Below are 24,704 nucleotides of genomic sequence, written 5' to 3'. Positions count from 1 at the left end.
TGCCTGTTAATTGGTGCTAATAAATTCCACTCACAGAAAGACTTTGAGCTAACTGCACAAATGCAGATTTTGGTGTCAGCCAAGCCAATAACTTGTCTGGGTAATGCATAAAGCCCACTCAAACCAGCCTTACAATGGTAAACAGCCTCGTACAGTTACTGTGACAGGGAGAACAGTTCAAATCTAATCTGGTCTTTGTACCAGCTTATTATCATGTTTATTTCTTCCCTAAAATTGGGGATTGTTCATAAACTATGTGCATTCACTTGCTTTTTGAGCCAGCCTCCAAGCTGCCATATGAAGTACTGCATTTTATTTCGCAATTGCACAGTGATTTAATCTTTATGCCCTATTTGGTACAGAAAGAGAGAATGAAAATATAACGCTTCAAGCCATCACTGTTCCATAAAAAGCTTTCAATTGCAATCTGATGGACTGGACTGATCAAATGTGCGAAGTGTGCAAATCGAATGCTGGTTGAATATTAAAGACTTTCTGAGAGACAGAAAACCTAAATCTGTTGGAGACAAAACCTGAAGCTAGTCTTAAGAGGAATTAAAAAGCAACTTCAGGAAATCGGTCAATATCTCAGGGAGAGTACAAACCAGTGTCAAACTTGATGCAATGTGTTTTTTTGTATTAGTATTTCACAAAACACTTGGTAGAGGCCTGTGTCTGATTAATTAAAATGCAAAAGGGAACCAAAATAAATAAATAAATGAAATGAGGGGAATGGTGTTCTTTCTACAAGAACACACCAAAAGAGAAAATAAGGGATAGAAGCTGGACACAAGAAATTACTGTTGTTGGACATGCTGATCAAAAAGTAAGGACAGCTGGAGAAAAGGACGGATGGAGACAAAGAGAGTGAGAAAAGAAAGGAGTGGAAGAGAGACAAAAAGAGAGAGTGAGACAAAGTAAAGGCTGAGAATGAGAGGCAGAAAGAGGAGAGAGACAGAAAGACAAAAAGAGGGGTGGTCAGTTATAGCTTATGCTTGTGGAGTTTAAAAAAAAAACGAAAAGAAAGAAAGCTGCAGCAGCCAAGCATGTCTACAAGCTGGTATACATGTCAAAAACAGCACAAAGAGAGAAAACTCACAAACGAGACCAGAGACTTTGAACCCATGCAGAGCGCGGTGCTACCTTGTGTTCAATGGTAGTAAACCTTTGAGTATAGCCCATGACACATTTCACAGAATCTAAAGAAGAATACGTGGGGAGTCAGTGGTATTCATTGTTTTTAGGTCATTTTGGCAGCAACCTGCCCTTTGGACACATTTTGCCAACAAACAAGCTTTCACACACAGAAAATTGTCCAAATATTTTAAGGAAACCTGAAAGGAAAATATTAGGTTAATAATGAAGAATCCATGCCCACAAGCACCCATAAGTGTCAGGTCCAGAGATCTGAAGAAGTCGCACCTAAAATAGAACTAAATGTTGCTGCAGCACTGTATGATTTGTCAATATTGCAGAGGCAAAAACAACATCGGCTCTGCTGTTGATGTGCCTGAGAAAAATCCCACAAGTTTACATTCAAGAGCACAGTCATTTATTTCATTTTACTCTTTTTGTGACATCTGTAAAACATTTAAAATTCACTGCTCATCAGGTGGTCTGTCTTTAAACTCTGAAAGAGAAAAACAAAGTGTCACTGTCAGCAGGCACAGGGTCGAAAGGAAGGAGTTTGGAAACACCACCATCAAATGACCAAATCCAGTCTCGGCACAGTGACCTTCCTATGTGAGCGGATGAATAGCGTGATGTTAAAAGGTAGTGCATCCAAAGACACCAGTAAATTACAGCTTATTACCACTTGATGCTATTGCGGCAAACCATTTCTTGTTCTGGAAAAGCCAAGGTCTTATTTTCACCACTGACATTCAGTTCGTGTCTACTCTTTTAGACCGTGATCATGGGCATATACTCAAAACATTTACCTAGCTAGGGACTAGAGAGCTGCGACAAAGACCCATGAGTGCTACAGAGGCACAAGGCAGACTGAGGCAGCTGCAGACAAACCTGGAGACTGTCAACCCAGAATATAACTTGTTTTTTTTTTTTTAAATCATAGTAAATACACATCACCCCCCCGAAATAACAGTAAACCTTGTTCATTTCTGAGACCAAAGCAGAAGCAGAACAGAAAACATGATGACACAGAGATAACACCTTGACAGTAGAAGCGACCTGGTTACAAGGTACATATATATAGAGCAGTGTTATCAAAGCAATATGGAAGATGTGGTTTTGAGGTCTTTTTTAAAGAATACAGGGGAGAACATTAGGAGAAGCATGAGAGAGTAAAAGTGTCAACGTTAGGTGAGAAGAAGAGTGGAGAAGGAAGATGTTAGAAGAAGAAATAAAAGTCTCATGCACTAGAGGAGAACACGCACTCACACCCCACAGTGGCAGAAGCGGTGTTGGCGGCAGTGGCAGAAGTGGTAGTAGTAGAAAAGGCTACATGTGTAGGGCTAGAAACATTGGTTACATCGTGCTGTTGTTGGCTGGAGTTGGAGGCCTGCCGCCTTAGAGCCCCCTGAAAGGAAGTTCCACTCTGGAACGCACTCACTACATCCATCTGCAAAGAATCAGACAGCGTGACAGGAGAAAAAGCCCAGAGGAAATAAAAACACAACACAGCCAGAGGAGAGAGAGAAAAGAGAGAGAAATAAAGAAAAGGCACCAGTAACCATAAGAAAAAAAATGGCACTTTGAAATTGGATTTAGACATTATAATTAAAAGAGAGGAAAAAGGGTTTAAAGGCACTGATCGGAGGGAGCTCTTACTCCAAAAATCTGACCTCACTTTCACTCTTTTCTCTGCAGATTCCTTCCATACTTCCAGCTATAGCCATGCCAATACTCTTTGAACATTCAGCTGTTCTATCGTGCTGCCCATCCAATCCAATTCACTTGCTTCTCATCAGTACCTTCAAACTAGTTTTAGCAGATAGAGTCAGACTGAGTCAAATAAAAAACAAAAACATAGGCATAGGACCCTGCTTTAGCTCAGAAGCAGAACAGAAAAATTAGAGAAAGGCTTTTTTTTTTAGGGCACAAGCCATTCTTTAGGAATGCCAAAAGAAAGAACAAAATAGATTTTAAGCTGGAAGAGCAGTAGAGAGTTAAAGGGTTTATGGCTTTTGATTCCCTTGGTGTTGGGGTGTGGTGGTGAGTGCTGCACGTGAAACTGCGGAGACTTGTCACCTGAGTTTGGATGCGATTGAGGCCTCGGAACCACAGGATCTGGCCTCGACGAAGCTCCCGTTCAGCATGGTCAATCTCATCCATGTCCTCCAGCTCCTCCAACTCTTCATCTGGGATCTCCTCTTTTTGGGTGCCATGGCCTGCTGTTTTCAAGAATTTTAAGCGGCTGGTGGGTATTGAAGAGATAACCTGGAAGACAATGAGGATACAAGTGAGCAACCGTGACTCCTGATGAAGTTTTAGTCCCCCGTGCAGTTTATCACGGCAGAACAAGCCATGATTAAGTTCATCACCGACATTAAGCAGACAGTGACCATGGAAATTTGATGGCCAGTTCAATAACATGCGGTTTGCTCTTGGGCTCCAAGCCCCTCCCACTGCTGATGAACAGGAGGATCCTTGCACGTGATCACATGCAGATGCTGTTCAGTCAATTTAACAAGAAGACAGAGTTCCACTTAGAGTCACTAAGTGGAATGCAGATGAGTCAGACACAAGTCTGGTGATTTTAAATCACACAATGTCATAATTAGAAGTTATCAGACAACCCCCCCCCCAAAAAACCAAAAAACCAAACCAAACAACAACAACAAAACAAAACAAAAAACAAAACCCCCGACATTGCTCTGGACATTAACCATTGCTCTGGTCTGTGGGAATACAATCCGGTATGAGGGTTCCACACTGTTTGGCTAATATACAAAACACTGGGAGGAGACACAAACCCATCTGGTGTAAAAATGGATCCATCCAGTATGGCAACTCCTTATTAAAAAGACAGCAGCCAAAACAAGCTTACGGTAATGTTTCCCATATTAACTGTAAAGCCTGGTAACACTAAGGGTTTCTCCTAAATGTGTATTTTCAAAAATATGTAATTCTCTGAGTCTTCAGCTTTTAAGATACTGAGGGTGCATTAAGAATCTACCGATTTGCCAAAAGATCCCAGTCGACTGTGTCACACAGCCTAGAATTGAAGACTGCTGAACTCTATGCACCAACAGGTGTGTGAACACGTGTTGTCAGCGTCTATTTAGGGGACCGACCGGCCTTTAAGGAAAAGAACAGAGCAATCGCTGCTTTGGAACCAACAATCTTGGTACTTGTTCAATTCAGTTCCTCAACTCTCAGCTATGTGCTTTTATAGGACTTGGTGTAGTTCCATTTATGTAAAGCTGGTGACGCCAGCTGGCAAAAGTGATATTAATATAAGTGCTGATCAGGATAGATGTGAAACAGGACAACATTAAACATTCATTATGAACCTTCAGTCATTACTATAAACTGCAGTGAGCGATCTCACCCTTCAATCCTTAGAAAAAAAACAAAAAAAAAACAACAACTATATTTTTCAACTCAAGTATAAAAGGTCAAATTAAAATAATAAAATTGAATAACTTTGATGACCACATGTGTTTGTGGTAGCTACCCCCCCCCCCCCCCAATCAATCAATCAACTACTAATTACTAATCTCTTCACAGCAGCGGGACATAATGTACTCTTACACGTCTCTGACAACACCCTGTACCCACTAGATTAGAGCTGACACATGGGGGCAGTGTAACACCGCATTTCTGTACCTCGCCAACAAAAGGTAAAGCTCAGCTGTACTTTCATACCTGTCCCCACAGAAGAGAGCCGAAGCCTAAGAAAGTACACCACAGCCACTGGTCAATCGTCAGAGCCACGCAGCTGAATGGCTTCCCTCCAAACTGCACAATAACAATCTATGAAAAAACATAAAATAAAAAGGAGCAAGAGAGGGAGACTTAAAGCGTAAAACCTCAGATTTCACCTGTGCAGACTGATGCTTCAGATAAGTCTTAGTCTACTGTACCTGAATAATAAAGGTACCCAAGACAATACTACAGAAGATTGGGTTGTTGAAGATGCCTTCAAAGACATTCCTTTCACCGTGGATCTTACGGGCATTGATCTCATTGAAAAGCTGCATCATTACAAAGGTATTGAAGACAATGGTGTAGTGTTCTGAGGGTGGGGCATGGAGGGGTGCATTCCTGCCACTGTCAATGTCCAACAATTTCTCTCCTACAGAGGGGGGAAAAAATATATCCCAGTCAAGAAAAAGAAAATCTTGGATAACAGTCCAGGGTACAGAGAACATCTTCAGACACAAAACCCTTACCAGCAAAGAGCAATGTAAAAATGATAACTAGCTGATAAACTCCATGACCCAGGATGTTCTTCATCATGGTGCGGGAGATTAGAGGTTTGTTGCGGCCGTATGGCTTCCTTAGCAGCAGGGCTTCTGTAGGGGGCTCTGTGGCCAGAGCTAGTGAAGCAAAAGTGTCCATGATCAAGTTGACCCACAACATCTGTACAGCTTTCAATGGAGAGTCCTAGTGCAAGAGAGCGAGTCGCCAAATTAGGTTATGGAAATTCAGATCATCTATTAAACACATTTCGATCCCCACGAACCAAATTACACGTTTATGAGCTGGAGCAGTGACTGCACTGAGGAGTACATATTTTGTTATGAGGTGTAAGATTGATGGCAGGTAGGAAACAAACAAATCTTTTTTGTAATGAACAAAGACATGAGAGCCAGGTAAGCTGCTCTTGGATACATTTTCACAAGGACAAATTTCCAAATTTCCAAACGTTATACATAAAAGCCTTTATTTCTCCTCAGTTTATTGCTGGATCTTCATTCCCTCTGCTTCAGCTCTTTCAATGTGTTGCCCGTGGTACCAAGTTAATTTGTATTCAGAGCATAACAGTAAAATAACTCTTCAGACACACAATAAAGAAAAAAAATCAAAAACAAAATAACCCTACAATATCTAGGTGCTAACCTGTGTGATGCACGCTCCTGTAAATGCTACAATGACAGCCACCACATTGACCGTTAGCTGAAACTGAAGGAACTTGGAGATGCTGTCATAGACGTTTCGACCCCACATGACAGCTTTAACGATGCTGGAAAAGTTGTCATCAGTCAGAATGATGTCAGATGCCTCCTTAGCAACATCTGTCCCAGCAATGCCCTGGAGACAACAAGATGATCATTAAGAATCTGTTCCATCTATCCATCAGATATTTAACAAGATGATTAAGTGGCCTAAATTCTGACTTCTTTCTAGTTGACTGCCAGAGTTACCATGGGATACTGAGCAAGATGTTGATGTTAAGAATGACCCAATTTATATTTATGATTAAACCTTATTTAAGAAATTATACACAAGTAACTTACCATGGCGAAACCAACATCTGCTTTTTTCAAGGCAGGACCATCATTCGTACCATCTCCTGTCACTGCTACTACTTGTCTCTGTTCTGCCACTGTGCTATCAATAATACCTAGAACAGAAAAATGTCAAAATTTAAAATAAAACCGTTACAGCCTAAAAAGAAAAGAAAAGGCTAGCAGCAAAAGAAGAAAACAAACAAACATATTAGTTCACTTTTTCCATTTTTACCCATACCAGAGAAACATAACTACCTTTGACTAAGGTGTGTTTGTCTGTGGGGGAAGAGCGAGCCAATACTCGAAGTTTGGGCCAGATCTTGTCAATGCGTTCTTGTTCAATCTAGAAACATGAGACAAAACCCTAATAGAATCCAAACAGCACATCTGCAACAGTCTCTGAGGTACACTATTTTGCTGTGGCCCACCTCTCCCTTTTCATTGCGTATCCTGCGATTGAACTCTTTTCCCTCCAGGCAGAGGAAGTCATCTCCAGGCTGTAGGATGCCACACTTGGTGGCGATGGCTCGAGCTGTGTTGATATTGTCCCCAGTCACCATCCGCACGGTGATGCCAGCACGCTGGCATTTCCTGATAGCATCTGGAACCTGAAGGGAAGCACAAAAAGCACAGGAAAAAGAAATATCATTAGGGATTATCAATCTAAGTGTTCAACTAAATTTTATATATATCTGGGATTTTAAGCACTAAAAAAAACAAAACAAACAAACACTGGTTCATTTTTTTTTTTTACAAAGGGGCCCATTATTTCCAAAGCTCATCCCAGCACACCTGTCCAGTACATAAAATGGCAGAAAGCCAACTAAATGAGCGACAGTGAAGCATCTAGCAAGCAAATGACCTAACTTTTTCAGGCAAGGATTATACTCCCTCACCAACGCCCACAAACAGCTGCAAACACCACAGAAGCATAGTTGTGCTTTCTTGTCTACTTGTAGGATGCAATGTACAGATGGCGCCTTTGAGGTGTAGAAGTTGCCTGGATACGTTTGCATGCAAACTAGAGAGTACTCTGACATCTGCACCGAGTCTCAGGTACACCCTGATGACAAACATTTATTTCACTCAGATCCTAGAAAACCCTTGTGTACATACAGATACGGAAATTATAAAATTGATATAACAAATAGGTCCTCCTGGAGTAAGCGCTCCCTATATAGAAATATATTTTTTTGCTTTGCTTAAAAAGTGAGTGTGCCCAACAGTCCAGTAGATGAATAAAGCTGACAACTGACAAATAAAGCTCTTCTACATGTGCTTGTTAAATGCTCAAAAAACTTAAACCAACAGCTTTAATCACTTTATTTTTGGAAACTAGATTGACCTCAGCTAGTATAGACCGCTAAATTAGGTCTATTGTTTTTACTGTTTACATTCACCCATCATTTATTTTGTGTTGCTTCCAAACCACCTGAAATGGAGTCATTGATGTGGCTGAGTTTAGTTAAAATGGTTGGTCCACAAATTGAGTGCACTCTGCAAACAGCAGTTTCCATAAAACTGTCAGCCAACTAGAATTGACGTATTCTAATGTTTGATCTAATTATGGTTTCTTAATGATAGACACATCATAGTGTCACCAATTCCAGCAATCTGCCAGTACCAGCAGTGTGGCAGTTTCTCCTTCATACATGTTTGGACAACAATCATTCTAAATACTTCTTTTTGAGCGCAACCTTGCAACTAGTGAAGTTGTTCAATGTGCCGCATCAAGCAATGGGTTCTGACTCAAAGCCAAAAGACGGACCTTCAAATGAAGTGCAGATAAATACTCTACCTTTGTAGACAGTGAGTTCATGTACAAACAGTTTCACTTGTTTGATTGCTAGTAAGAAAGCTGACATTAGTGTAGCCACTAACCTCTGGTCTAACAGGATCTTCAATGCCAACCACACAGACGCAGGTTAGTCCAGTGAGGATATCATTTTCATTGTCCCAGTCAGGCTCCCCATCAGAAGCAGGAAAATCTCTGTATCCAAGGCAGATTGTTCTCAAGCCCTCCGAGGCCATGGGCTCGATCACTTTCTTAACCAAGTCATCTCTGTCCCGTGGGCGGAACACCTTTGGCTCACCATTAGCTGTCAAGATTTTATAGCACCTGAAATGTGTAAAGACAACACATTAAATCATAAATGTAAAGGAAAAGAAAGAAAAAGAACGCGTAGGAGGGCGAAACATCCAAAGACGAAATCCATTAATGGCTTGGAGTTAAGAAACATGGATAAAGACGGAGATAGGTACAGACGCATAAATGTAAAAAAATGTCATTTAGATTTGATAAAGGGGTAAGAGAAGAGAAGAAGACAAAGCATTTGAATGGTGAGCTGCAGCAGAAAGAAGTCACACTAAGCCCTCTGTGGGTTAAAAAGAAGCCTGCTTGGTTAAGAGGCTTACAGAGCTGTTACCGGCTCATTTTCTCAGTGCCTGTTTTTAAGTCACAACGTAAGGGGCTTGGGTGGGATGCACTTGAACTTCTTAGCTGCTTAAGCCATTACACATATCATTTACAGCAAAGTCTGGCCAGCCGAATGAGTACAAAAAAAAGAGCTATGGAACAACCTTTCATTTAGCTGATCAGACATCCATGATTTCATGCTTCTTCGGTAAAGAAATCATAGAGGAATTATTATCTAAGAGGATAATATTAAACCATACAATTCCCCAGCCAAAAAAACAACAAAACAAATCATACAAAAGCAGAACATGTGAACGAACATGAAAAATGAAAAATGTCTCTTACTTTTTTAGGAGAATTTCTGAGGCTCCTTTGCTGAACATACGGTAGCTGCCGTCAGCCATCTTTAACACAGTGCTCATAGACTTGCGAACTGAGTTGAAGGTGTAGACCTTGTAGAGTTTCTCTTCAGGAATCTCGTTGCGGATAGCCTGGTAGTCGCGTTTTAACTCAGTAGAAAAGCCGAGCAAGGCACATTCGGTCTTGTTACCCACCTGTCGTGGCAGACCCCCTTCTTTCTCTGGAGGCTAAAAGAAAAAAAAAAAAAGAAAAATGTGAAGACAAAGTTAATGTGCTACACAGTCAATTTTAGAGGTACGCTGCTTTTTACAAGCATACCATGATTTTAGTAGTGTAGGCGCAGTTGACTGCAATGCCCAGAATCAGGATGTCTAAAGTGGAGGAGGGGACGTTCTCTGGTTCAGGGACCTTCTTGTAGTGCTTTTCAGCGATGTAGGCCTGCACCACAGTCATGCGGTTCATGGTGAGTGTACCAGTCTTGTCAGAACAGATGGCAGTAGCATTTCCCATAGTCTCACAGGCATCCAAGTGACGCACCAGATTGTTATCCTTCATCATTTTCTGTAGGAAGATAAAAAAAAAGAAGAAAGTCTGACAACACTGAAAGCTATATTTTCTATAATGAAAACATTTTATTTTTGTTTCATGAAATAAATGTGGTGAGATTTTACAACTGAATGACTAACTCCTTGATTAACTAAAGCCCTATGTTGGCTAAATAATACCCTAAAGCCAAGTAATGATCCCCTTTCCTCAAGTTGTTAACCAGATCTTAGCGGCTTGATCTTCTAGTTTTAATAGGCTAAAGTGTAAGGTGGTTAGTTCGTGCACAGGTCACTTGGCTAGGAGTCTCACCTTAACAGAATACGCTAAGGAGATTGTTACAGCAAGTGGCAGGCCTTCGGGAACAGCGACCACAAGAACAGTGACACCAATGATGAAGAACTTCACAAAAAATTGAATGTAAACAGGTGTGCACTGCTTAACCCAGGATAGATTCTGGATCCAGAAGGTATCCACTACAAACAGCACCACCAGGATAATAACAGTGATGGCTGACATAACCAGACCTAGAGGCAAAACATGAGAGAAAAGAAAGATGTTAAGTTATATTACTATCAGGACACATTTAGCGGTATATTGCTTATAGTGGGTGTAATTGTGATTATACAATATAGTTGGAGACATACAACCAAAAAAAAGTTGGAGTGAACACAAGGGCACGAGAGTACAAGCACATAAAATGTTTTACAATCTACAGCACTCAGCTGTGCCAGAAACGAGTGATTTTGACTGACTCACCTGCTTTTCCAATCTGTACTGCTAGTTTGGTCAGTTTTCCCTGGAGAACAGACTTCTCTTTCTTTGGCAGGTTGGCTTTCTTCTTCTCCTCTGCATCTGCTCCTTCGTCACTGTTCAGAGGCTGCATTTCCATTGCAGCACCATCCTGGGCTTTAGCTGCAGCAGAGAAAACAAGACAAGGTTGTTAAAAAAGGCCTGGCTATTCCAAATCTGCACTGGCCATTACAGGTGCCGAGTGTTTTAAACAATTATATAAAGGAATACTGTGTTAAATTCATTTAAGAAAGACTCTAGGATTTATGGAAAAAGCAACGACTGAAATGAAAGTATGCTGATTTGTCAGTTATGATTTGTCAGTTATGAACACAGAGTATTCATTCACGATCAGGTGCCACGTCAAGCCTACATTTGAATATTTGCTTCCAATTTGCAAGACCAGAAATAAAAACTGTATTCTACAGCTGTGGGTGAATAAGGTTGATACAGGTCAAATAAACGTATTCATCCCTCTGGTAATATTAGAAAACTCGAGAACAGTTTTTATATTTCGTGTCTATAGCATATAATCTAGCTCAACAACAGGCCTGGACTAGATTTCCTCCGCCCCTAAAAATATCTGTTTATCTGACTTTACAGGTAACAAGTCAGAGCAAGTCGACTGAAACGGGATCACAAAAATTGCTGTATGATGAGAATATTTAGAATATGTAGAGCACTGTATCACAAGTTTTCTGATTAAATAAAATCACTCAAAATTATAGCATGCTTTGTTGCTTCCCTGTTATCCCAGGAACTGTGGAAATGTCACTGTAATTATGTTTGTGAGCTGACGGCACAGAAGTTAGTTGAAAGATTTTGAATTAATTACCATACTACCGCCAAGAGGTTTAAAGAACAGGTTACCTAGCTAGTGACAGATCTATTTGAGGCATCTCCTACTCTTCCTCCTTCTGCAGGTAAATTCCCATAAACCTCTCTTCCCAATCTCCCTCAGGACCACTTTCTGTTCCTGCAGAACTAATGGGAATACCAAACCCACATCTAACTAGGTAACCTTGGACACACAAAGCCTCTAATGCCAAAAGGAGGAGAAGAGGCAGCTGGCAGGCCAGCAGGGGCTGGTCTCTGTCATGTCACACACCATGATAAAATCATTAGCTTTCCTGGGCACTGACGCTATGGCAGTTCCTGCAGGATAACTGAAATATTCTCTTAACATTTTGAAGTCTTAAACAAAGTACACAATTCTTTTAAAGCATGGGGAGCCCTTGTCCAATTTGGGGATACTAAAGGCTCCATTTATGGTACAATGGTATGGACAATAGCACGGTATTGTGTGCGAATGCATGCAGCAGGAAGCAAGAGCACTGGGCTACTGCAGCTGCTGTGGACTGTGGCTTGCTCTGCACTTACATGGTCGGTGTAATCTCAGTCTAAAGGATTACTGCTGATTCCTGGCAGGCAGAGGGAATCTGTGCACAAGGGACCAGCGCCAGGGTTGTGGTCACAGACCCAAGCACTACTGATCATAGTGTCCCAGCAGAACAAGGCTGGCTCGCTGGCTGAGTTACCACTAAAGAGTCTCATTATCATTGTTATCGGTCTGAAATTGCACCAGTGCAAGTCTCAGAGCTTGACTCTGAATAGTTCAGTCTGGGACATCAATAGAAATCAAATTGAGGGGGGCCTGAGGGAGAGTCAGAGAGAGATGGGTGGGAAAGCAGATGTTCTGGCCCCAGAATTGTTGCATGGCTTTAATCTCCTCATCACTAATCGCTATAACTGGATTCAGTAGCACCTGCTGCTCGAAGCGCAATGTGCCAGGGAAGGACGAGAAAAGAAGAGAGAGAGACAGACAGGAGGACCAGACAGTACAATGGAGAGCCAAGAACAGCCCGTACTAAGTATATGGTGACATAGGGCCATGCAAAAATATGTAATTCCTCATTACTTGCATGAAATTATGGTGGCCAATTATTAACAGACTGGGCTGTAACCTACCCTCGGGACTGTTAAATGGGGAGGGACCCACTGATGAAGCTAAAGGCTAATACCTAAATGTAGGCACTAAGTTGTAAGGCAATTACATGTGGTTAAGCACGTCAGTCTGTGTGTGGGCAAGTTACTCACCTTTCTTTCGATTTTCTACAGAACCATCCTGCTTCTTATCTGTGGAAGAATGCAACACAGAGTTAGGGACATAATAGGCACAGTGAAAATCCAGACTTTTTTTTAAGGATTAAATAAACTAATTAATCGTATAAGAAAATACTGATAAATGTCTCTTTATACAGTAATTAGACCAATCATTCTTCAAATTACTGATTTAAATGAGGAGAACTCTACCATCATACATAAGATGAGCTACAAATAGCCGATTTGGTTGGCAGAAAATAAGTCATCTACTGTGACCCTCTGACAACTTCTAAAAGTTGTTTTATATAAACAAAGGTCAAATCAGTGCTTTTTGCATTCATACAAACCCTGCTATAACTACATTTTTCTGCAGATTATAAAACTAATGGTAAAGACAATGCTCTTTGTGTGTCTGTGTGCATGTGCTTGTGCTGAGTTTATTAGGGCAACAAGCAGAGGAGCATACTAACTTTTTTTCTGTTTCTTCTTCTCTTCCTTCTCCTTTTTCTTTTCCTCTTCCTCGTCATCATCCTCTTCCCCGCCTCCGAGTAAAGTGAAGATAATTCCAGTTTGAGAGTTGACACCCACAGCAGTGACCAACATTTTCCCTGAGCCTTCCATTACATGGGTGCCTTTGAACAGAAGAAGGAAAACAAAGTGTCAGTAAAGGACATCAGGAAACAGTACCTAGGATAAATGCCCTGCTCTTTCTTTCACTGTTTCCCTATGACTTCTTTCAGGTTTCTGTTTAGACACTGGTGGCAGCTTTGTCCCTGCCGATCCTTATTTGTTCCTTTGAATGTTTCATTTTGGTTCAGTGAAAATTTTGTGCTAGATTCCTTTGTTGAGAAGGTGGCTTAGCCAGGCTTTCAAGCAGTATGATGATATACACACAAGAAACTAAATGCAGGTTTTCAATTGCAGGCAATAAATACAAATGAATAGTGCACTTGAAAGTACAGAAAGAATAAGTCACTACTGCAGATACACTGCAAACCTTTAATCAACAGCCTTTAATCAAAAACCAATTGTTAGTCTGTGTGAAATAATGGAATTCTGAGAGGCTGTAACAGTGTTGCATCTCTGGCTCTTCATTCCTCTCAAGACACGATTTAAATTAAAAAAAAAAAAAAAAACCTCACAGAAACATCAAATATATATATTAAAAAAAAAAAAACACGACAAGCTAAAGCCGGAGTAAAGGAGCGAGACCCACGAGGCTTTGACAGCAGAGGAGTGGAAAGCATTTAAAGGTTCCTGTGTTAATTAGAAGATGCTTTTCTTTCATTCGTGAGAAGGGATACGGGCCGTGCTAAGGGAAATCAAAGAGCAGTAGCGAGGCAGCGCATAAAAACACAAACACACATGACTCCTGTGCCTTGGAGGTGTGCCAGGAGAGAGCCAGATGAACTAAACAAAAGTGTTTCTCCCTACACACGTTTTTCGTGACAAAGCCATGAACTGTATTTAAAAAGGGCGTTGGGGACATAGGATGGACAGAGAAAAAAAAAATTGCTGGAAATGTTAAATGGCTGATAACTTCCTGCACTGAGAGGCAAGATCAGGAGCCAATTCAGTTTCAAACATGTTTTTAACAGAACACAAGTTTCATGCTGAGCTGAATACTAACAAATATCTGATGGTCAATTATTTTCAATTTGTGGATTATAACAGTTTATTTATGAAGATCCAGATGATCACCTGTTCTTAATGATTTCAATAAAATTTTGGATCATTTATTCAGTGCAATGAGTATTCCAGAAAATTTCTTTTAAAAGCAGTTCAATATATTGGACAACATAATCTATAAAACCTCTGAAAATTCGGTCCTTCCCAGTATGAACCAGTAAAAGGAGAAGGTTTTAGGTTCATGTTACCTGATAACAGCATTGGATCTTTTTCTAGTGTTTTCTTGACGTGGTCAGACTCCCCTGTGAGTGAGCTTTCATCGATCTTCAGATCATTGCCTTGGATGAAGACTCCGTCAGCAGGCAAGAGGTCACCTGAAACATTACAAAGCCAAACAAGCCTTTAATTTGGAGAAACAACATCTTAGTAACAGTTTAAATTTATGCCTTAATCACAGGCTCTCAAAGATTCTATGACTAAGTGAGTCATGTGAAACACTTTAGTGCTCGTCTCTTCAGAGGTTAGTGGTTATGTCAGTAATGTTCTTTTTACTGGTTTATGGATTTAAATCATTAGTGAGCTGGCTGTTGCGTTCCTCCCACGACCAGGAAAGTTAAACTTGAAGAGAAATCTTCGTCTTAATCTGTGATGCACTAAAACTAAAACCTTGAACCAAGGATGACCTAATGTGCAGTACTGTTTTCTTAATGGCCCATATAATAAACATCTTAATAAAACATAGGTTCCACAATATCTCGACATTCTTAACAGATTGACTTTTTTAACCATCAAATAAAGGCTTATGTTTAACTGAGCTCTTACCATATTTTACTTGTGCAATGTCCCCAACCACAATCTCCGCCACAGGAATTTGAATAACTTGTCCTCCACGGACAACAGTAAATTTCTGTTCCTGCTCAATGCGGCTCTGGAGGCCTCTAAATTGCTTTTCTTTACTCCAGTCATTGAATGCTGTTACCAGCACCACACAGATAACTGACAGAAGAATGGCGGCACCCTCGATCCACCCGGCCTCTGCCTCATTTTCATCCCCACCACCACCAGCAGCTTTTCCACAGTCTGAAGGAGGATGGGGAAAAAACATTAACATACAAAGCATGGCTCTGAGAAAAATAAATGCCATCACATCATTACATGTCACTGCAAGTATCACTAAATATATTTAACAAGAGACATAATTAAGACTTCAAACATAAGTAATATCTAGAAAAAGAAGATAAAACAAATGTAATGAATGGTTTCTTACTTTCCCTCTCTGCATCTGGAGGTTTATAAAAAGAAAGGCCTAGTGAAACTATGGCTGCCACTTCAAGGATAATCAGCGTGACATCCTGTAGTGCCTCCCACACTAACTGTAAGAACGTTTTGGGCTTTTTGGGAGGTATAAGATTTTCCCCAAACACTGTTTTCCGCTTCTCAATATCTGCAGGCTGTCCGCTTAGACCTAGGTAGGCAAAGACAGATACAAAAAGAAAAAACTGCAGTTAATTCATAAAATGTTAGTTTTAAACCCATCAGGGAATTTCACACAAAACAAGAAATATTTATTCACATCAGAAAAAAAGAAAAGAAAGAGAAGGCCTTAATTATGTGTCACAAAATTGGAGCACAGATGGGTGAGTTGCTGCAGTTCACAGGGGGGGAGCGTGTCTCACTGAAGTAAGAGTCAGCGAGCTGTGCTCTCATCAGCAGGCCTCCAAAAGCATAATTTCCAAAAGGATTCAGCATTTCTGACAGGACACTGTGGAGGACACAATGCCTGCAAACAATGACACACATTCTGTGGGTATGTCAAACATTTTCACCTCTTTCAGACACGCCAGGGAATGTGAAAACTATGGTCAAATCTAATCCCCCAAAACTGCTGTTTTCAACACAATGACCAACTGACTAGGGGTTGAATCAGTTATGGACTCACAGGTGCCTATACTCACACACTACTGTCACGTTATGGAGTCATCTCTCTGATACATTACACGTCTGGCTGGCCTGAGACCCAGTCATCCATGTGTACAGAGAAGGAGCTTTCTGTAGCAACCCATTCAAATGCCTCAACATTCAAGGCAGAGTCAAATATTCAAAAGGGCCTTCGCACATTTGATGATGCATGACAGTTTTTCAGTTCTATTCATGCTAGCTGTGTGTGGGTGAGGGTGCAGACTGGATGGAGAGAGAGTGTGTGTGTGTTTACGGGAAAGAGATGGAGCAGGACTGAGGGCTGGGGAGGAGTGACTGTGTGAAACTGCTACTGACAGGCAGATGGGGGTGGTCGGGGGTGAGGGTGTAAAGGACCGAGACTATTAAAGAGTGGAGATTCTGATGGCTAAACGGAAGCTGTGCTGGCAGTATCAGCGTATTAACAGGGAAAAGGATCAGCAGGGCCAGTGCATGGAGAGAAAGAGGAAACGACGGAAAAACAGACAAGCAGACCAGAGGCATAATAAAAACCACGACACCGCCTTGGAAACTGAGCACAGTGACAAGAGCACAGACAATAAGATGCATTGTTCTTCTGATAGCTAGACAATCCATCTCATGCTGTAGGCACAGACAGTTCAAACTGCTGATTCTGATGAGGCTTTCTTTTTTATTAATATTGGAGAGGTCAAAACTCCAGCAACACTTATTGTGTTTAGAACGTCATTGTCAGGCCAACACTTTTTTGTGTGTGAACACCGAGACTAACTACTGTTTCAACAATAATGTTCTATACACTCATGTGTTTCTGGAATTCTCCATTTAGATTTTACCCCCTCCCTATTTTGTTTTGCTTATCCAATTCGGGGGTGTAAGGCAGCTGGAGCCTAACCCAGCTCTCATAAGGTGAGGGGCAGAGTACACACTGGGCAAGTGGCAGTCTGTTGCAGGGCGAACACAGACAGAAAGACAACTTTTTACACTTACATTCACACCTACCAATTAACCTAACTCCATACATGTCTTTGGACCACGAAAGGAACCTGAATACCTGGAGAGCAGTGCAAACTCCAGGCCCTTGTTGGGCCCTGGGTGAAAGAACAATCAATGGACGTGTCATTTGTGGTCATTTCATAACCAAATGTCTGTTAAATTAGAATTTAATCTCTGTAGACTCTTCTCTGGAAGAGTTTGGAAATACTTTGGATTCATTGCAAGTGATGTTGTGAGTGTTTTACTCACATCCATCATGCAGGTACAAAGACCTGACTGAAAGACCTTAAATTCTGCTTCTAGGAAATGTACTCTAATCAGGGAATAAACACCTTATTTAAATGAAGACGTTTTAAATAACAGATATGTATCATGATATAAAAGTGATACATCATGTTGATTTCATTTTCCATTAAGTTATTTTAGTCCCACCAATTCTAGATTTCACCAATAATCTAGAATAGATCTAATGTCAATAAAGTAGCATATAAAATATCAGAAAACGGAGTTAACGTTAACACCAAATCCCAAAGTAAATGCTTTTTCCTGTTAAAATATAAACCTTGATATTTGTTTTGTGTGTGTCAGTTTGCTAACTGATGATATAATTGGGCTCTAAAAACATTTCTAAAAAAAAGGCTTCAATTAAATACATTTACAGTTGACTTGTGTTTTATCCTTGCCAATTCATTATAATCAGTGAATATAGTAGGATAATGGTTGGGCTAAACTTTACTTCTGAATAAATTACTTAAATAAATAACTACAATAAAAAATGATGACTTCAGTGAACTGCTTCATAAAATTCAAAATTGTTTCCATTGACTTCAGATGGGAGTTAATTAAAAGAGGGTCTTGCCATTTTTTTTCCTTTCTTATTCCTACTCACCAAGCAGGTCAATAAAAACTTGTGTAAAGAAGAAAATAATCCTGTATTACTAGTTAAACGGTTCATTGACATTACAACCTAACACATACTTTTCTAAAAGAGGTGAGAAGAATGACTCACCAGCAAGACAACACATTAAAAAAATAGTGACTGGGTTTATCCAGCAAAGCTGAATGTTGCTGCTCCGTGGCTGTCTCTCACCATCTCCTTTAATTCTCTGTGCCTCTAATTAAAACACGCTGACAGCTAATACCCCACTCAACTTTACACCAAATTTTCCCTTTGTATTATAGCAATAAATACAAGTGACAGAAGCCGATCAAGGTGTCATCTCTCCATTTGATTCACAAACAGAAAATAGGTTGGCCTTGGCCTCTTGCATCATTTTAGCCCCAGTGTGTCAAGCAGCTAATCATTAACCATTTAATTTGGATGCTTGTGCAAGCTGACCCATCTGACTACTGTCATTTTCAGTCATCAGTAAGAGGTCAAGGTAAACATTTACCCTGGATCTGTCACAATTAAATGAGATGGGAACCACAACTAAGCATCATTGACTCAACAAACTAAGCCTGAGAAAGGTTTTTATGCACACAATCAAGAAAAGAGGACTTGTGATTGTTTCCTGTACAACCTTTTGTAGATTAATTTGCTAAGGAGGTGAATCAAACCTGGTGAACTGTTTTACTGTGAGTAAAATGTATAAAAAGATTCTTTATGTTGCTAAAAGGTTAACCATCAACCTATTTACGTTAATATAATATGAAGCACATCTGAGTCCAATTAGGATAACTGGATTATGGGATTTCCATCACCTCTGCTTAAGTTAAGCCCCGTCCACATTTAACGTGCTTCATCATGATGATTAGTTGGTGGTTGACATTCCTGACTAGTTGAGCAGGTAACCACCTTGTCAAATTAATTAGCAGTTTTATGCATTCTCAAGGATGAGAAAAGTAATCGAGAGTACTGTATAATAGTTAATATAACCTACTATGGTAAGATCACTTTAGAGTTTAGTTGACGGTGACAGGTAGTTTGCAAATGAAACAAGAGGACTAATCAAGATAGTTGAGATTCTACTTTGGGATGTCTACGGGTGCAAGGGAGCCCCAGGCGGCAGCAAGTTTGTGTGCCTCAGGAGCCATAGGGACAGCAACAAGCAGCCAGAGCTGACAGCCAGCTGTCGCACGCCGTGGAAAGATGAGCGGGTGAGAGAACCAGAGTGATCTGGACATAAAGGTCCTGCCTTTTTCTCCAAATTAGATTAATCTCAGGAAACCTTGTGAGTTTTACTTCCTGTAGATAGAGCTTGTTGACCGAAGGCCTACTTTTAGCCATGGGGCTTACGGGGGCAATAAAGAAAAGGAGTGCATTTCAGCTATACTATATGCTGACAGACTAAACCTCATCAATCTTCAAACTTTAATCTCAAATTCTTGACTGCATGCCCTCTACCATTACACGGATGCAATCTAGTAACAGAAAGAGCTAAACATCTGTTAAACTACCATCTTTATGGCAGCTCTTGCAACAGCAGGTGTCTCCAGGACCGCAGTTCTCTGTGACAGCAAGTAACACCAATTCCAGGTACAGTGTAAATTTGCAGAGATAATCTTTTGTGTGAATCTAAAGTCCACTTCACACTCTTCAACAGACAAAAACCTATTTCCACTTCTTGTAATTTTACACGCCTCTTTCTCTTATAAAAAACACTAAAATAAGGTTGTTTATAAACGCCCTCATAACTATCATTTTAACAATTTCTTCCAAAAGCCTTTTCAGAGAAAATCATGAGAGGATTTTAGGTGTTGCTGCATGTAAGAATTTATCTGCTCTAAGACAGCCTTGATTAATAAACTGAGCATTGAGACTATCAAGGGATATCATCAACCAATTTCTGTCCTAAAAAAATAGAAATCTGTGGTATTACATGTTGATCAAAGTACCATCATCACATCACTCAGGAAATTTTGAGACTACAAATAACAAAAGGCACAGTGTCTAACTAGAAAATCAATATCTCCATAGTTTTACAGAATTGGGTTGAAATGAAACAGAACTCCTCTGCACACCTTTAGTAACTAAAGCAAACTAAAGCAAAACAGGAAAATAATTGTGCTCATGTATCAGTTTTCAAGCCAGAAATGACTACATGTGTATCAGCACACTTCCTAATTTCTCGCTGAACTGAACCAAACCAAGCCTGAGAGCTGTTATAACCACTCCCAGGCAAAACGCTTCAGCATATCACTTTGAATTTAGACAGGAAGACAAGATATGCAGGCTTCCTGAATTACAAAGAGAAAGACTACGACTTAACAGTCCGAACCTTGACACTGAATAAGGGGGTTTCCTGTTCAAAATGACAGATACAAATAGGCTGTCAGATTTTATAAATTAGATCAACTGCATGCATACCCTGGGACCCAAGTATCAGACAATGTGAAAATAGCAATGAACAAGGGATAACTGTGAGGATTACTGCCAATAATACTGATTTAAAGTGGCCATGACAATTTGATGAGTCTCAATATGCAAAGAAAATAAGCTACTTGGTTTGGAGAAGAAAAAAAATGCTGTGGTTTTAGCAACTGTTATATACTGTGGCATGATATCACCTACACCCATTACTGCAGCTCAACACCTTCTTGCCCCAACTGTAATAACTTCCATCTCTAAGCGAAGATGACATCACTATATGGTTTTTTTAGGCTTGACTAAGTCCCCACAAATACCAAAGAGAACAATAGCACCATTTTCACAAGCTGAAGGGCTGCTGTGAGCATTTAGTATATTTTAAAGCATATACAAGACAGAGTTTCCTTTGAAACGTTATTGCTGACTATGATATCTAATTATGCTATCAGTGTGGGGGGAAAAGAAACAGAAGCAAAAATGAAACGGGAGGAAGTAAAGCATGATGTACAAGTGAAACCAGGTCAGACAGCTACGTGTATTAGTGAGATCGCTCCCTTCAACTCTCTCAGTAAGAAAATATTTTAGCACACACACTAAAACACTTGCCATCTAAAAAGACATCAACCCTTTCTAGCTTAAATGCCTCCACCTCTTTTTTCAGTACGGTACGGTACGGTACGGTACACTACAGTACGGTGACAAATGGGTTAAGGGTTAAAATTTGTCAAAAAACATTTTTCGTGCATTGTCTGAATAAGCTTTTGGCAGTTCTCACTGTCACAATTGAGAAAGCATAATTACATCTTTTTAAACTCACAGCACTGGCATGTTAATTATCAAAATCAATCTGAATCTGTGAATTGAAATCCAACTGAATAGGGAGCTCTCTGGTGGTCTATTAAGACTTATGTACAGACATGAAAAATAGCAGTCGTACTGCCACGATAAATTACATTTATCCTCATGCAAATGGAGCTGGCTTTAAAGTCTTAGATTATGCAAACTAGTTAAAGCAGAGCAAGACATTAGTGCACATTCCTAACAGCTACATTTACTCAAACTTCTTTGGATGAAAAGAGCTTGGGAAGTGGAGGATTAGCAGAGGATTGGCTTCAGAGGTTCAAATAATGCCCACCCAACTAATTAGAAATCCCTTTTCAATTGTCAGGATCCTGTAATCTTAAATGATGGCTCAATTTCCCAAGCCAGGGACAAATGTGCTGATTGAAACAGTGGGTGTATACCAAGTGGAATGTGGATGTAGTCAAGCTCATCAGTACAGTCTTGTTTAAAAAAATAAATAACTAAAAACCAAAAAAAACCCTGCCACTTTAGCCCAATCGTTTTCAGACTGAAAACAAGTAACTTGCTTTCAGTCTGAAAATCTTAAAAGCATTTTAAAAACAAGACCGTTGATATGCTAGACACCAATGAAGGCAAAACAAAAGAAAAAAAAAAGGATCTGAAATGAAGGCTTAATAATGTAAACATGTCCCTAATATTCAGCTAACTTATCTGTTCATTTATTAATATACAAATCAATATAGTGATAGGACTTCTTTGTGATTTATAAGGAAAAATGCAAAGCTAAGGGGCCTCAACTAACCACATTCTCTCTTTTTTACAGCATACACTCAGCTGAGCAGAGGGGGAGGACAATTTACACAACAACCAATGTCACTCATGCTGAAAATATGACAGGACTCCATATTCACCAACATTACACAGCCACATGCATGTTTAGACAACTTGTGCTCCCTCAGCAGCTAAATTCCTATTCAGCAATTTTTCATTATAGTTTAGACAATGGCCCATTGCTTTTAGTAAATCTAAAGGAAGTTAGACAAACTGCACCATGCACAAATGGCATGCGCAGTATTATCCAAAAGAAAAAAAAAAAGAAAGTTTAAGGATTAAAGTAAGTTAATGGTACTTGCTCAAATAACAGTTGCTTTGCAGTTTTGTAAACGCTTGTATTTACCATTCTTTTGGTTTACTGAAGCTCAGGAGACTTTTACCTTGCACCGAGTGACTGCATACAAAGGACTGTTACAGTGAATATGTGGTGCCATTTTAATCTGGGATCAAACTGAAAATCCCCACAAATAAAGAGTTCAGTCAAGGTCATACTGGTGATTAGGCAGACTGTCTATAAAGGGAAACAGACAGAAGTAGCAGGGGGAAAAAAAGAAAGAAAAGATAGGCGCCATCAAAAGCAACCTACTTGGGTTTCACTATACCCTAAATGGAATTTTTTCCCCAATTCTTCTAATTAATATCTTATGAATTTAATATTGAAGAAGACAGTCACAAAAGAGAAATTCACTGCTTTACTACCGAGCCTTACAGAGTCCTGTTTTGTCCTCCACATGTGGGACATTTACCTGCCTGCAGACTGGTACTGTGCCCAAGCAAACAGCTGGTCTGTCTGAAACCTACACACATAGTCAGAGAAGTGAAAAGGGAGAAAAGGAGGGTGTGTGGGACATATCCACAGGCCTTGAAATAGAGCAGGACTGGCCCAGGTCAGAGCCAGTCTGCCTGGCCACCTGTCTGGTTTGTGAAAGCTTCCAAGGAAGTCATGTCAAGGCAATCAATAATGTGGATGACACACCTCCTAAACTATGTGTGCACCACATTGTCATTCCCAAAACTAAAACTGTCATGCTGTAAATGATCAAACTCAAATCATGTTGAGTAAAAGTGTTACTATACCATCTATTGGTGATGTTTTTAACCGGTTGCAGAGTCCTTGAATATCCCCATAATATTCCGCAATTTTGGTTACTGCCTCAGCGCTCCTCAGTTCCATTAACCCACGTAGTTCTTTTAGTGTGCAGCCAAACTCTCCATCATGGTTGGCCTCCACTATGGAGTTCTTCACCCCACTGTACGAGTTGTTCGCCATCTTCTTACTGCCTCCCCAGTCTATTGCAAAGTGTTGCTGCTTTGACTTGACAGCAGGGGTTTAAAAAAGACCCAAAAAAAAGGGCTGTCCTGGAAATTCTTAAATCCTCAAGAGTGTGAACACAGTGACAGTTCCCATAAACAGCCAACAGGCCCTTCACAGGCAGCTGGAGTCATATGCCAGGTAGAAGGGATATTATGAAACAAGCCATTTCCCTGGGAGAGCTGAGTTCCTATTCTTTCATGGTGACTGAGGATCACCCACAGAGCCAGAGATCACCATGCATCCAGATCTGGAAGAGAAGAGCAAACACACAAAAAGAAATTTGTCAATATTCACACCAAAATGGGCCATTACATGAAGAGGGGGGTTAAAATTCATTTACTGACATAGCGCTTATGCTAATTAATATCTGGCCAGGAAAACATTTCATTTTCAGTATATAACCTACCAAGCTGGAGGCAGCTGAGACAAGTAGCTGCATTATTAGCAGAACTGCCTCTAATCAATTGGCAAGGAATTCTAATTAGTTGTACTTAAGTTGCAATAAAATAATTTTGCCATCAAGATAAAACTCTTGACTAGTAATGAACACTCTTTTTCTTGGTTCAAGCTTCTTGAGCATTATGTATTGTTATCTACTGTTAACAGAGCTTCAACAACACTTTTACACATTTTTCTTGCCTCTTGCATGAGTTGGACTTGAATGATGCATAAAGTGTTTAAAAACAGAACATATTCAAACAATAACAAAATAATAACCATGTTAAACAATGTTAAAGCCAGAGCATGACAGTTCAACCAACTAACAGACCTCATGGACAAGCACAATAAACCACAAGACCATTTTCTACCTGCTTTTTACAATTCAAATTCATGTTTCTGTTTTTCCTATTAATATAAACTGTTCCTCATCTGATAAATAAGGATGTTGCCTGCTGTACAGATTGTGAAAGGCAATTTTTTAAATTATAATAAATAATAATAGGCTTTGTTGTTGGTCTTCTACCTTATCTGTATTAATAAATAAAGAGCAGACCCTGATACGACATAAAGTCACTGTGTCAAATACAAATGTTGTTGAAAAGACACTACAAAGTGCATATCAAATCTTGAAGCCAGCACGTCAGAAGATCTCTCTATAATGACCATAGCTTCAAGGTGGAGCAAAAAAAGATTAGTGCAATTAAACCAGGTGTTTACCTTAAGTTTATTGCTTTGCACTTGAAGGTATGCTCTGCGTAGTCAGCCCATTCTCCTCTGTCATTTTATACAGAAACGCTTGTTGGCAAG

General features: G+C 40.0%; 1 protein-coding gene across 6 annotated transcripts in view; it reads right to left on the bottom strand.

Annotated features, from left to right (window-relative positions):
• Positions 1–24,704, bottom strand: part of atp2b1a (ATPase plasma membrane Ca2+ transporting 1a) — a 43,114-nt gene that overhangs the window by 4,534 nt on the left and 13,876 nt on the right. For 3 of the 6 annotated variants that reach the window (XM_085137338.1, XM_085137336.1, XM_085137337.1), the window contains exons 2-21: positions 23,219–23,703; positions 15,530–15,727; positions 15,085–15,342; positions 14,511–14,636; positions 13,104–13,265; positions 12,628–12,666; positions 10,498–10,653; positions 10,051–10,265; positions 9,514–9,756; positions 9,181–9,422; positions 8,301–8,538; positions 6,848–7,027; positions 6,675–6,762; positions 6,426–6,532; positions 6,028–6,219; positions 5,358–5,571; positions 5,049–5,260; positions 4,831–4,938; positions 3,211–3,399; positions 2,492–2,581 (exon numbers count right to left, since the gene is read on the bottom strand). In XM_085137338.1, the coding sequence (XP_084993464.1) occupies positions 2,492–2,581; positions 3,211–3,399; positions 4,831–4,938; positions 5,049–5,260; positions 5,358–5,571; positions 6,028–6,219; positions 6,426–6,532; positions 6,675–6,762; positions 6,848–7,027; positions 8,301–8,538; positions 9,181–9,422; positions 9,514–9,756; positions 10,051–10,265; positions 10,498–10,653; positions 12,628–12,666; positions 13,104–13,265; positions 14,511–14,636; positions 15,085–15,342; positions 15,530–15,727; positions 23,219–23,411 (3,450 nt within the window). In that variant the 5' untranslated portion in view covers positions 23,412–23,703. Of the gene's footprint in view, positions 1–2,400; positions 2,582–3,210; positions 3,400–4,830; positions 4,939–5,048; positions 5,261–5,357; positions 5,572–6,027; positions 6,220–6,425; positions 6,533–6,674; positions 6,763–6,847; positions 7,028–8,300; positions 8,539–9,180; positions 9,423–9,513; positions 9,757–10,050; positions 10,266–10,497; positions 10,654–12,627; positions 12,667–13,103; positions 13,266–14,510; positions 14,637–15,084; positions 15,343–15,529; positions 15,728–23,218; positions 23,704–23,862; positions 24,592–24,704 lie in introns of those variants that run through there. The other 3 variants (XM_085137339.1, XM_085137342.1, XM_085137340.1) reach the window with 3 other exon arrangements.

The sequence above is a fragment of the Neolamprologus multifasciatus genome, chromosome 17 (assembly GCF_963576455.1).
Source record: "Neolamprologus multifasciatus chromosome 17, fNeoMul1.2, whole genome shotgun sequence".
NCBI lineage: Eukaryota > Metazoa > Chordata > Actinopteri > Cichliformes > Cichlidae > Neolamprologus > Neolamprologus multifasciatus.
Note: the sequence above shows the minus strand (reverse complement) of the source record. Positions and strands in the feature narration are given on the sequence as shown.